Source organism: Nicotiana sylvestris, chromosome 2 (genome assembly GCF_000393655.2).
Source record: "Nicotiana sylvestris chromosome 2, ASM39365v2, whole genome shotgun sequence".
Lineage (NCBI taxonomy): Eukaryota > Viridiplantae > Streptophyta > Magnoliopsida > Solanales > Solanaceae > Nicotiana > Nicotiana sylvestris.
Window position 1 is genome coordinate 34,060,955 of NC_091058.1, and position 13,596 is coordinate 34,074,550.

General features: G+C 39.0%; 1 protein-coding gene across 1 annotated transcript; it reads right to left on the reverse strand.

Annotated features, from left to right (window-relative positions):
- Positions 1 to 906: 906 nt before the first annotated feature.
- Positions 907 to 10,922, reverse strand: LOC138884172 (uncharacterized). The gene is made up of 3 exons (XM_070165158.1): positions 10,260 to 10,922; positions 9,566 to 9,703; positions 907 to 972 (listed from the first exon to the last, which is right to left on the reverse strand). Exons 1-3 carry the CDS (start codon positions 10,920 to 10,922, stop codon positions 907 to 909), a joined length of 867 nt encoding a protein of 288 aa, XP_070021259.1.
- Between the last annotated feature and the right edge of the window lie 2,674 nt (positions 10,923 to 13,596).

Genomic DNA, 13,596 nt, shown 5'->3' on the forward strand with positions numbered 1-13,596 from the left:
CTGATTGACAACAGAATTATTGTGGCAAAGGAACTTGCTCCAAATGTTCGCAATAACCCTCTGCTAGACCATAAGGGTGGAGGCGTTCACATGATCGAAATAAAGGATGATTGGGATCCCAAGGGGTCGATTGGGTTGATCATAGAAGGTGATGATCCAAAGAAACCAATAGTTACTCTTAATCCAATAATAGTCCAAATTCAGCCATCTAGGGATGCTGAACTCAACATGTCTGTGCCACTTGAGTTCGAAGCAACTGCAAAGACACCAACACCAATTGAGGTCGAATTCGTGACTCCAGCAAATGCACCTCCACCATTTGAAGTTGTAGTTTTACCTCCCAAAGCACATGCTCCATTCGGAGTGAATATGTCCATGCCAATACCAGTGGCGATGTCGGCCATAACACCATTCCATACCAAGGCTATACCATGGGACTATACAGCTGAGGCAAGGAGGAAGGGCAAGGTTAGGTTCGAGGAAACTATTACCGCACAGGGTATGACGAGGACCGGCAGGGTCTATACCCCAGAACACCTAGCTGACTCAAGCAAGCAGGCCTCCAATCGGTCGCCCATCATTGAGACAGGTCCAAATGATCTTTGGAGAAAGATGCAGGCCAAAGAATACTCGGTCATCGACCAGTTGAACAAAACACCGGCGCAAATCTCCATACTTACTTTGCTATAAAATTTTGAGGCACACAAGAATGCTTTGTTGAGGGTGCTAAGTGAAGCATACATGCCAAGCAACATTATTGGCGAAGAAATGGCTAACATGGTCGGACAGGTATTGGAAAGTCACAAAATTACTTTTCATAAGGATGAGCTACCGCTTGAAGGGTTGGGGCACAACAAAGCACTACACATCACTGTGTAATGCGAGGATTACTTTATCACCAGGATCCTAATTGATGGGGGTTCCAGCCTCAATATTTGTCTGCTGGTAACGCTCAAGAAGTTGGGTAAGGGACTGCATAAGATAAAGGATGGAGTCATCAACGTGAAAGCCTTTGACGGTTCCCAAAGGTCCACTATTGGGGAAATTAGTCTGTGTTTGCAAATGGGGCCAACTTGGTTCGATGTATTTCCAAGTGATAGATGTGCCGACATCTTACAATCTACTGTTGGGACGGCCATGGATCCATGCCGCTGGGGCTATAGTATCAACACTACATCAGGCAGTAAAGTTTGAATAGAACCACCAGGAAGTGATTATTCACGGCGATCGTAGCAACCCCATATACAATCGCCAGACCATTACGTCAATCGAAGGGAGAAAGAAGCTAGGTGGAGAGACTTACCATCACATTGAACGAGTGAATGCTGTTGACAAAGACAAATGGTGGGACAACAAGATCGAGAGTATACTAAATTGGTGTGGGTAAGAACTTGGCAAAGGGCTCGGCAAGAATCTCCAAGGAATCGCTAAGCCTATAAAACTCAAGAAACATGGCACCACTTTCGGTCTGGTATATGAGTATACCTGGGAGGAATTCAATAGCTGGTCGCCACCATGGCGTGGTCCTTACTATCCGCTGGAGCAGCCTATACCACATTTGGAGCGGACTTTCCAACCGGCCGATATTATTTATGGGCCAGAAGAAGAGGAAGCATTGGTAGCGGTGAAGAATTTGTTCTTAGAAGATAGTGATATGGACTGTTGTGTAATTCTCGAGGAGGACGGGGAGGAAGGCCCTTCCATAAAAGCCGTAAGCAGAGGGGCTCGCCTCAATAACTGGACCATCAGGACAACTAGAGCCCAACGAGCCTCGGGGTAGCAAGGCTAAAACAAACACTGTTTTGATTTACTAAAAGATTGTTATTTTTTTTCTCTCGCATGTTTTCAATTTCCGCAGTAAGATCTTCAATTTTCGAAACAATTATGTAATTTATCAAAGCATTCTGACTTTTCTTATGAATCAACACTTATTACTATTGTTTTCTCTCATTACTTTACTTATACAGCATTACTATTACTTATCTTGATGAACCAATGACTGTGACATGCAACGAGACAATGCAACATACAGACACAGATTCAGAGGAAGATGAAATACCAGAAGAGGTTGTTAAGGAAGTTGAGAATTTTGAGAACAGACCTAAGTCCAACCTGGACGAGACCGAGATTGTTAACCTGGGAGATGTAGAGAACGTCAAAGAAACGAGAATCAGTGTCCACTTATCGCCACCAGAAAAGAAGGAATACACGGAATTTCTAAGGGAATATGAGGACATATTCGCCTGGTCGTATGATGACTGTCACACCTCCTTTTTCACTACACCCCAGAGAAGGGGTATATAAGGGAGTTTTTCCAATTAAAGGACAATCGAAACGGGATTGTATTTATTAAAAGATTCAGAGTTGCCACTTGGAATAATTATGGTGTCCCAAGTCACCGGTTCAAATCCCGAGTCGAGGAAAAGGTTAACCATGTATTACAGTCCGCGAACCAGAAATCCGGGTAAGGAATTTTGTTAACTCGGGAGAAGGTGTTAGGCATTCCCGAGTTCTGTGGTTCTAACACTGTCGCTTTGATTATACTTGGCTTACTAAATTGTTTACTTACTCATTTTGGAACATATATGCTTTCACCTCTTAACCGCTTTTAAATTAAGAAAATTATCTTGAAAACGGGTCACGCGTACATGTACTCATTTGTTTGGCGCGTCAAAAATCATGTTACGCGAACGTGTCCACAATTAATAATGCTTTATCATTATTAAGAAAATTTGGCCGAAGTTGTACGAATGCATACTCCGGTTTTGTTTTTAGAAATCGTAATCATGTCACACGAACATGTACACAATCACGATAGTATATTAAATAGGTCTAGAGCAACTATGAGTGTTCATTTTCAACAACTAATTATAAATTTTGTGAGGGCCACATGTGATATAATTAAATGGTACAATAGAAAAGAAACCAGACAAGTTTAGTGGAGCTTTGGGAAATTAAGACCCAATTGATAAAGCCCTTGAATTTCTCAACCATTTCCTTTCTTGATATAAAAATATATTGGCTGTAACAAAATCTGGCTATTTCTTTTCAAAATTAAGCATCTCAATTAACTTATCAAAGTCAACAAATGCCTAACGTATTACTTAGGACAACTAAATAATCAAATTTCATATGTACGACAGACCAAATTCATATGATGGATCTTAAATTGAAGTAATTAGAATTTGATTACTAAGCTCGATATTATCATTGCAAGGGTAGAAAAGATTACCTAATACATTAAGCTGCATTCGATGAACAACGAGTCACAAGGCCGATTGATCTGTTGCAAATAAAATCGATTAAGATCAAAATACAAGTAAGACATAGTGATCCACATATATTTCCATCTTTTAGACAATAAACTCAAATGAGCTTTAGATATTTGATATGCCGAAAGGGTAAAAAGTAATTACCTTACCAACAAACTCATATTTGTACCCAAATAAAGTGCCAGATGAAAACTCAACAAAGTGAATCAAATCAAGAGAATCTTAAATAAACAACGGAACAATGGAACAATTATGAATCGTTCGAAATCATCAAAAATTTATAACAGAGTCAAACATACACGTTCCAGACAAACAACAAAAATAAAGCTAAGATTGCTAAAATGTTGGTTGAAATGAGAAAGAGAACAAACCCTTTTGCTGAATATCTTTTTTCAAATGTGAGATTCGAATTGATTCGACCACAACGAGCTACTGACTGAACTATGAACTAGCGACCTCGACGTATTGAACCTCGGCAACTCAAACGGAACCTCCAATCCATACCTCAAAAACTCGTCGGAAAACTCAAAATAAACTAGAAAATGAGACCAGCAAACCCCATGACAGTAACGGGTGGTTTAGAGTTATTTTGGGATGTTTCTCTGCGAAAACAGCAACAGTCCGAGATGTTGTTCGTATGTGAAGATAAGGCTGCTTCTCTTGTGGGTTTTCAACGCTGGGTTTGGATCTGTTTTCGGAGCTAATTTGAGGAACTGTTTCACGGAGGGTTCAAGCAGGTTTCATGGCTGTTGTAGCTATGATAGATGAAGAAGAAGGAGTAGTGGCGACGGAGCTCTGTGTGTTTTCCGGCGTGCTCGCCACTTACCGGTGAGAGAAGGAGTTGAAGAAGAAGATGGAGAAGGGTCAGCTATGGGTTTTTTATGGCGTTAGGCTGCTGAAGTTCAGTCTTCACGAAGAAGACGATTACAGAAGGTTGAGAGGGGGGGGGGGTCCGAAACTTTTCCAAAAAAACGGCGCTCCTTTTTTGCAAATTTTTTTTAAGCCTTCTCCTCCCTTTTGATTTAGGCTTACCCATATTATGTAGGTCTAGGTCTAGATGTGTATTTCGTGTATTTTCCCAATTGGTCCCTAGGTCTTTTTGTGTTAAGTCCTTAGGGTCTTTTTTATTTGTTTTTGTTCCAAATAAGAGTCTAGAAGGGTCCCTAGGCTTAATGGACTAATCCGAATTGGGCCAAAAATTGGACTCTAAAACTCTTAAAATTGTGATCCAACACCTTAATTGACTCATTTTAAAATAGGATAAAAATACTACATAATGCAAAAGCTAACATGAAACTATTATATATTTTTTTGTATTTTCAAAATTATATAAAGATAAAAATAAGCTACTATTTTTATATATTTTTTATTTAAATTTATGAAAGATGCGTAAACTAAAATATTTTTGTAATTTTCATTTTTGTGAAGAAAATAAAGTAAAGAAGTCAAAAATAGTTGAAAATAGCTATATTAGGCCAAAATTAAATATTTACATGCTAAAATATAAAAAATCTTGGGGAGAGTCAAAAATCACATGTCTACAGCTGCCCCTCTTTGACTGAAAACGCGAACAGTTTTTAGACAAAGAATGACTAGACAGGTGTTTTGACCCGATCTTTATTTGGAGAGACTAAAACTAAGAGAAAATGGGGATGTGACCGAACCCTGGTATCTGAGCTGCCTACATATCCTTGGCTATAAAGGAATCATGCCACGTGTAGTTCAGATGTGAGTGAGATGATGAAGTATGCCGAGGTGAAGAGCCAATCGAGGTTCCATTCCACCGAGGTTCCGATCCGCGGTCCTGTTATTACATTAAAATCAAAATAAATGAAAAGGACTAGCTAAGCCTGTCAACTACGAGTTACAAGATTTCTATCTATAAGTCTTCTGAAGCTTGATCTTGAGTCTTGAATGGTTTTTCATGCAGACTTTAGATTTGAACCTTGACGCTTGCTAGTTGCAGGTGCTAGCTCGTTCTTCTTCAGATTTTCGGATCAAGACCGGACATGTAGTGCTTGTGACCTCAACCATATCTTGAGAAGCTCACATCTTTCATAAACTTCTGCATTTGGATTAACTTCTTGTCCTTCTCCTTTTTCCTTTATTGTGACTAACTTCTGTTGATCACCTCGGACTGTTGACTCGCATTTTTGCCGCGAGCTTCTTTTGTCGCTGGCTTGAATTATAATCTGAGATGTTTTCCCTTTCTCCAGGTGGATGCTCGACTGCATGAACTTGAACTGTATTCCCGTGCTCTCCAGGTGGGCTCCTGACTGCTGAACTTGAATGTATTCCCGTGATCTCCAGGTGGGCGCCTGACTGCTAAACTTGAATTGTATTCCCTTGCTCTCCAGGTGGGCGCCTGATTGCTGAACTTGAACTGTATTCCCTTGCTCTCCAGGTGGGCTCCTGATTGCTGAACTTGAAATGTATTCCCTTGCTCTCCAGGTGGGCTCCTGATTGCTGAAACTTGAATGTATTCCCTTGTTCTCCAGGTGGGCTCCTGACTTCAACAAAAATAGAAAAAACAAAGAAAATTTTCTGCCCGAGTTTGGTGGCAGGGCACATATGTGAGTGTAAACTAAATCATGTTACCAAATATCAGTAAGAACTTGAAAGCTGAAACTTGAAATGTATTCCCTCGAAACTGCTTTCCCTTGAAACTTGAGTTGTCTTCCTTCGAAACTACTTTCCCTTGAAACTTGAGTTGTCTTCCCTTGTTCTCCAGGTGGGCGCCTGATTGCTGAACTTGAATTGTCTTCCTTCGAAACTGCTTTCCCTTGAAACTTGAACTGTCTTCCCTTGTTCTCCAGGTGGGCGCCTGATTTCATCAAAACAAACAAAACAAACGAAATTTTCTGCCCCAGTTTGCACTAGAAAGATTTGTGAGTTGTTATCAATTTTGTAAACCACTTATACTATTGATGCAATGATGAGAGTAAACTAATGATTAGACTAGGATGTGCGTCTCCTATGAGTAAAACCCAAAACTTTGACTAGCAAATGCGTCTACTAAAAATAAAACCTGAATGAACCAAACTAGGAAGTGCGTCTCCTACGGGTAAAACTTGTATGAACCAAAACCAGGAAGTGCGTCTCCTAGGGGTGAAATCTCAATTTAGGAGATGCGTCTCCTACAGGTGTATCCTGAAAAACCCAGACTAAGAAGTGCGTCTCCTAGGGGTGAAATCTCAATTTAGGAAGTGTGTCTCCTACAGGTGTATCCTGAAAGACCTAGACTAAGAAATGCGTCTCCTAGGGTGAAACTTCAATGATTCAAACTAGGAAGTGCGTCTCCTATGAATGAGCTCTCAATTTAGGAAGTGCGTCTACTAAAGGTGTAACTTCAATGACTCAAATAGGAAGTGCGTCTCCTATGAATGAACTCTCAATTTACGAAGTGCGTCTCCTAAAAGTATATCCTGAAAGACCCAGACTAGGAAGTGCGTATCCTAGGGGTGAAACTTCAATGACTCAAACTAGGAAGTGCGTCTCCTACAAATGAACTTAAATGAACTAGACTAGGAAGTGCATCTCCTAGGGGAAAATCTCAATTTAGGAAGTGCGTCTCCTAAAGCAAAAATATAACCCGAAAGACCCAGACTAGGAAGTGCGTCTCCTAGGGGTGAAACATCAATGACTCAAACTAGGAAGTGCGTATCCTAGGAATGAAATTAAATGAACCAAATAGGAAGTGCGTCTCATAGTGGTAAAATCTCAATTTAGGAAGTGCGTCTCCTACAATGAAATATAACTTGAAACACTAAGACTAGGAAGTGCGTCTCCTAGGGGTGGAACATTAATGACTTAAACTAGGAAGTGCGTCTCCTAGGAATGAATTTAAATGACCAAAGCTAGGAAGTGAGTCTCCTAAAAAGTATAGTCTGAAAGATCCCTACTAGGAAGTGTGTCTCCTAACGGGTAAATTTTCAATGACTCTAACTAGGATGTGCGTCTCCTAGGGGTGAATTTAAATGACCAAGACTAGGAAGTGCGTCTCCTAGGGGTGAGAACTTCAGTGACTAAAACTTATATGATCAAACTAGGAAGTGCGTCTCCTAAGTGTAAAATCTCAATTTAGGAAGTGTGTCTCCTACAATAAGATATAACTTGTAAACCCAGACTCGGGAGTGTGTCTCCTGGGGGTGATGTGTGATCTTATCAATAGCCTTTGCGTAAGTAGAATTTGGGCATTACACCTGAAAATTTCAAGCTTCTAAGCTTTGATATAAACATAGCTTTCATCCCTATTTCAGACAAAGAAAACTTGTGAGTTTAAACACGGTGGTTGGTTTTTGGCCTTGACTTTGCGGGCGATTATTCCTTCACTTGCCATGATAACCTTGATTTCAACTTGAAAGACATTACTTGTTTATTGACTAACCACTTTCTCTGTCACCCTTATCACAGAAAAACCTCTGATCCGTTCAAACCTAATACCCTTTATCTGTTGCATTGTGCTCATGAATTGACATATACCGAACCTTTGTACTTCATATGAATCCCAAAGCATGTCAATTTCCACTCACACAGTGCACATACTGTTCTTTCTCGACTTATGCCACTTTGATGTTATAGACAAATTTCGTTTTATGCAATTGGAAAGCTGGTGGCAAATTTTGATGTCATTTCTCACTTGTTCTGACCAAACAGACTCAGGAAGAGGAAGTAAACAAGACAAAAGGAACAAAGTAAAGGACAATGGAAAAAGATTATTCCTAACAAGAAAACTACAAAGTAGAAACTTATCAGATGTGGATACCAACTCTAATGACCATGACATACACCTTTGGATTAAGTGGCCTAATCTGTCAAGCAAGTCTGATGTTCAACTCTTGTTATACCCCTAAACCGTGAAACTGGGCTTCAATGCTCCGATTATCCAATCTGATTCACGATCCTTATTCGACTTGTAGTGCCCGAAGGGTTTTCACCATCAAGCCTCTCTCATTTTGTTCTTTCTCTTAACTTATTGTCGCCTTATGGTGCTTGTGAAGGTTTTCACCGATAAGACTCTCTCATTCTTGTTTTCCTTATGCAGAACGGAGTGTTTCCCCTGATGTGAATCACTCTTCTAATTTGCTTAACTTGGCATCCCTTAAAGATTGATCGGAAGGTCTTTCTTTGGACCGTAATGTGGGATTTTGGATAGGGTTAGAAAGAAAAGATATCATGAAGGCTCAAAACAACTTGAATGGGTTCAAAATTACAACTTTTGGAATCAGGTCTTTTTCAACAACCACAACTTCTTCCCCAGTTTCTTTGCTTGGGAACTTTTGAATTTTTATTTTGATGAGACCGAACTGTGAGGCTTCCTACGTATCCTTAGAAGGAATCAGGTCGAACGTAGTTCATTACATAGGAATTGCTTTGTTTTTTTGTGCTTTTTCCTTTTTTTTTTCTTTTTCTTTTTCTTTTTTTTTCTTTTCTTTTCTTTACTCTTTTCCCATTTTTTCTTTCTCTCTTTCTCTTCTCTTTTCCTCTTTTCTTTTTTTTTATTCTGTATCTGTATTTCTAACTCTGCTTCTGATTCCAAAAGAGGGATATGAAAGAAAATAAATAAGGCTCAAAGGGGTAATAAAGGATAAAGTGTTGAGATAGCAGAATAAAATGCCTTCGTCATTCCAATCTTCAAGGCATGCCAGATACAAACAGCACAATTAAACAAACCAAAGAAATCACACATAATATTTTTTGACTGCATCAGAATTGATAGCCATATCCACACATTTGCCTTCTACATCCATTAAATACAAAGCACCATTAACACTCTCATTACCACGAACGGCCCATGCCAATTAGGGGCAAAATTGCCTTTAGCTTCAACCTGATGCGACAGGATACATTTCAATAGGGTTTCTTTATGTTCTATCTGCTCCAGTTTCACATAATTCGGGCTTGAAGTGATCTCAAAATTCCTTTACTTATTTCCCTCAAATGTCCCCATCATCTTTAAAATTGTTTCATTGTTTCATGATTAAACTAACTTTAAGACCAGGCTTGGAATTATGTTTGCATGTCATGTCACTAGATCCAGCCATAAAGGAACTATAAAAAGAAAAGAGAACTAAACAAAAATGACTAGAAATAACAGAAAACAGAAATTTACATTAGACAAATAGTGAAAGAGTTTGAACAACAAAACAAGTAAAATAAACTGGGGTTACAACCCTGGAACAAACCTAAATAACACTAAACATGTTACTACGAAAAAACAAACTAGGCAAAATAAAAAGGATAGAAGGGTTTGAATCACAAGACAATATCCGGATTACAACCCTGAAAATAACCTGGACAACAGAAATGACAACAAAATAAACCACCAAGACTCCTCTCCAGCTAGCTAAGAGATGTAGCGTCTTTCCAATTACCAAGCACGACATCTTAGCCACTGGGTTCCACATCAACATTGCCAAAACCATTAACAACTTCAATATCATTAACTTCAGTCAGCAAGTTCCCAAGAGGATTCGCATGCTCCCTGCCATTGTTATTGATCACAATTACCCCTTCTTGAATCATTCTTTCTATTTCCCTTTTCAAAGAACGACAATCTTCAATACTATGCCCTTGGACATTAGAGTGGTACATGCATCGTACAGTAGGATCAAAGCCTTTTGCATATGGGTCTGGAGTATAGCCGAGGAGCGGCTCAATCAGGCCAGTATGCTTTAACTTTTCAAACAAGCTTGTGTAGGACTCCCCAATTGGCGTGAAACTATTTATTTGTCTTTGTTCTCTTCCCTGCCCCTATTTCCTAGGGTTGTTGGGTGCTCTAAAATGTTGTGAAGACAAGAATACATTATGCGGTGATGGTGCTCGCCATAGGGAGCGACCTGGTGGTTAGACAGATGACCGGACATTATTCGGAGGATAATACTGAGGTGGATTATATAGAGCTCGGGGATAGGTTTGGGGTTGGAGTTGAGGCTGGGTATATTGGTGAAGCGGGCCCTTTGGTCCATGTCGTGACTCTGAAACAACCATGGCAACATCATCGTGTTCCTTCTGACCCAACAAGCTTCCTATGTTGTTTGGAATTGCTTGTGTTGTTGCTTTTAAAGCAGAATAGCTCATGATCTTGCTCGACTTCAACTCATCTTCTACCATTTCTCCCATTTTTACCACATCATTAAAAGGCATACCCACAGCCGTGATCAAATGCCTAAAGTAAGTTGGATCTTGAGCTTGGAGAAAGTACCCGACCATCTCTTTTTCTTCCATCGGGGGATTGACTCTGGCAGCTTGCTCTCTCCATCTGAGCCTATATTCCCTAAAGCTTTCATTAGGCTTCTTTTCCATCTTGGTGAGGGACATGCGATCCATGACAATTTCTATGTTGTACTGAAAGTGCCTAGTAAAGGCATGAGCCATATCATCCCACGTGTACCACCTGCTAGCATCTTGGCGGGTGTACCACTCTACAGCTGCTCCACTCAGACTTTGACTGAAATATGCCATAAATAATTTGTCCTTCCCACCGGCGCCTCTCATCTTACTACAGTATCCTCTCAGATGGGCCACAGGATCTTCATGTCCATCATAAAAATCAAACTTCGGCATCTTAAACCCAGCAGGCAGTTGGACCTCAGGAAACAAACACAAGTCTTTGTAAGACACGCTCATCTGGCTCCCTATCCCTTGCATGTTTCTTAAAGACAGCTCTAAGATTTTCACCTTCCTGGATATCTCATCTTGCTCCACTGTCTTAGCAGGTTATTCAGTTTCAACGGGAGGCTCAAAATGAGAAATGTGAGAATATGGATCCGAGACTTTGAAAGTTAGTTCTGGAGCACAATGTTGGGCATCAGGGACTTCGAACACAGTCTCATTAGAGGATCGAGGAAAAATAGCTGGTGGAGGAGCTGCAAGAGCATGAGTGGCCAAAGGAGTGGGATATGAGGTGGTTTTGGCGGGTAGAGTGTGAAAAGGTTGTGGGGAGATATCAGCAGCAGTGGGAATCTGGATTTGTGATAGTGGTGGAATAGTTGCAGGGTTTTTAGTGTAGTTAGTGGGGAATGAAGGTGGAGGATGCCCCCTGATCCAAGACTGATACATTTCTGCCATCTGTTGTTTCACCCTTTGGACCTCCTCTTTTAATTCAGACTCTGACTCCACAAACTCCCTTGACGGGTCAACAACTCTTGTGCCCAAGTTTTTGCTAGTCATGGCTACCTTGCCCTTTGACCTTGTTTTGTATGGACGAGTTACCTTAAGAACCACAAACCAACCACCCTTCTACTATAATGAGGAGAACAAAGAGGAAAAAAATGAAGTCATCATGTTAGCGTTAGGGCATTTAACATCTAAAAATATCACATTTCGTGCAATGCACCTAGCAACAATTAACGGTTCAAGAATGACTTCGAGGGTCACAAGGTCACTTGGAATCATCCCAATTTGTCCATTTGAATCTTCTCTTTTCTTTTCTTTGCTCGCACTTCTTAGCTCGCTCATTTTCTTTCCTCTTTTTTTTTTCTAATTATCACTCTTTTCTTTTCTCTCATTTCTCACGTCCCATAATTTTTTCACCCCTTTTTTCCTCTTTTTTTTTTATCTTAATAATAAAAAAAATAATTCGATCAAACCCTATGTAGGTTGCCTACATATCATGACGCCACATGAATCAGATCTTTGCGTAGTTCTGGAAGATCGGGAATAAATTAAACAAACTAACGTTCTTTTTTTTCTTTTTAGCTTAATGACTGCTCTGATGAGAAAAGAGAAACAAAAGAAGTAATTTTTTTTATTTTCTAGACTGAATGTTCTATAACCTACTCTAAACTCAAGCTTAACGAGCATGTCTTTTTTTTCTTTTTTTTCTTTTTGAAACAAATACTCTATGGGAGATTATTAAGGAAAAAACCCTACAAGAGAAAAATATTTTGAATTTCCACTTGATATCCTGAAGAAAAGATTTCGAAACAAGAAATGAAAAAGATAAAAAAACTATTTTTGGATTTGAATTTTTGATTACGTAAGGAAGAAACTCTGAAAATAAACCAAAGAAAAAGTATGTTTTTTATCCTATGTACAATATTCTAAAGTTCTAATGAAAATAAGAAAAGTTTTTTTTTTCATTTTTCATCAATTTCCCAAAGAAGCACCTCCAAAGAAAATCATTTTGGATTTTTGGAACTAAAATCTTAAAGAAAACTTTTAAAGAGGTACTAAAAGAAAATTCTCTTTTTTTTTTTGAATTTTTAGTCTTAATGTACTAAAAGGAAATATAATAGCAATTTTTATTTTGAGTTCTACATATTAATTTCCTAAAGGAAAACCACCTTAAAAGAATTAGTATTCTAAAGAAAACTTCTAACAGAAATATAAAACACGAAACCTCTTTTTTTTTGAGTGTTTGAGTTACAACACACTTTTTCAAATATAAAGTAGAAAGTACAATAACAAAAGACTCGACGTTACTGTACAAAACTAAAAAGTAAAAGACGACATAAAATGAAGAACAAACTCAAAACATAAAAACTAAAACGAATCTCCCTAAGCAACTCCTGAATGAGCGATCCTGACTGGATGGTCACGGGGTGTCTATCATGCTCAAACCCTGGTAAGATCCACATCTGTATAAAAAAACTCAAACCAACACTAGGTGAGACAATAACACTCCCTATTGGATACATGCAAGAAATAATTGAGGCTATTTTTGCAAAATTAACTTATGTGGCTAAAAGTGGCTAAAAATGCAAGATTTGGCTAAGACACCGCGAAGCCAAGAAACTAAACTCACTAGGAAGACCGGACCCTACGTGGGTTGCCTACGTATCACGTCCCGAAAGACGAGAATCAGGTATGCGTAGTTCGGGCAGATTGGATACGGACGAGAATTAAAAAAAAACTAATTTAGAGAAAAATATGTTTTTGTCTTTTTTTTTTTTTTTTTGAAAAATGATAAAATATGTAAACTCATTTTGGAGTTTCTTTTCCCCTTTTTTTGATTTTCGGAAAATGATGAAAAGGTGCAAAATCTTTTTTTAAATTTTTCATGTTTTGTTTTTTTTTCTTTTTCTTAACAAAATGCGAAAGAAAACATAACTGGGCCCTACTTGCTTTATTTTCACACTTCAACCTCTTTTTTTCTTCTTTTTTCATTTGCCCTCAACTATCATTGGTCCGCCAAACGACCCTTTTACCCTTGAAGAAATGCAACATATAGCATATAGGATGCATCAAGATGGTCTGTTATTTTGGGTACACCTGTCCTAAACGGACCCAATCCCTGTGTTGAGTCCCCTAAGTCAAATGCACGTGATCCAAACAAGCGTTCCTACTAGAGATCCGACATGAGGTTATATTTTTCTAGGTT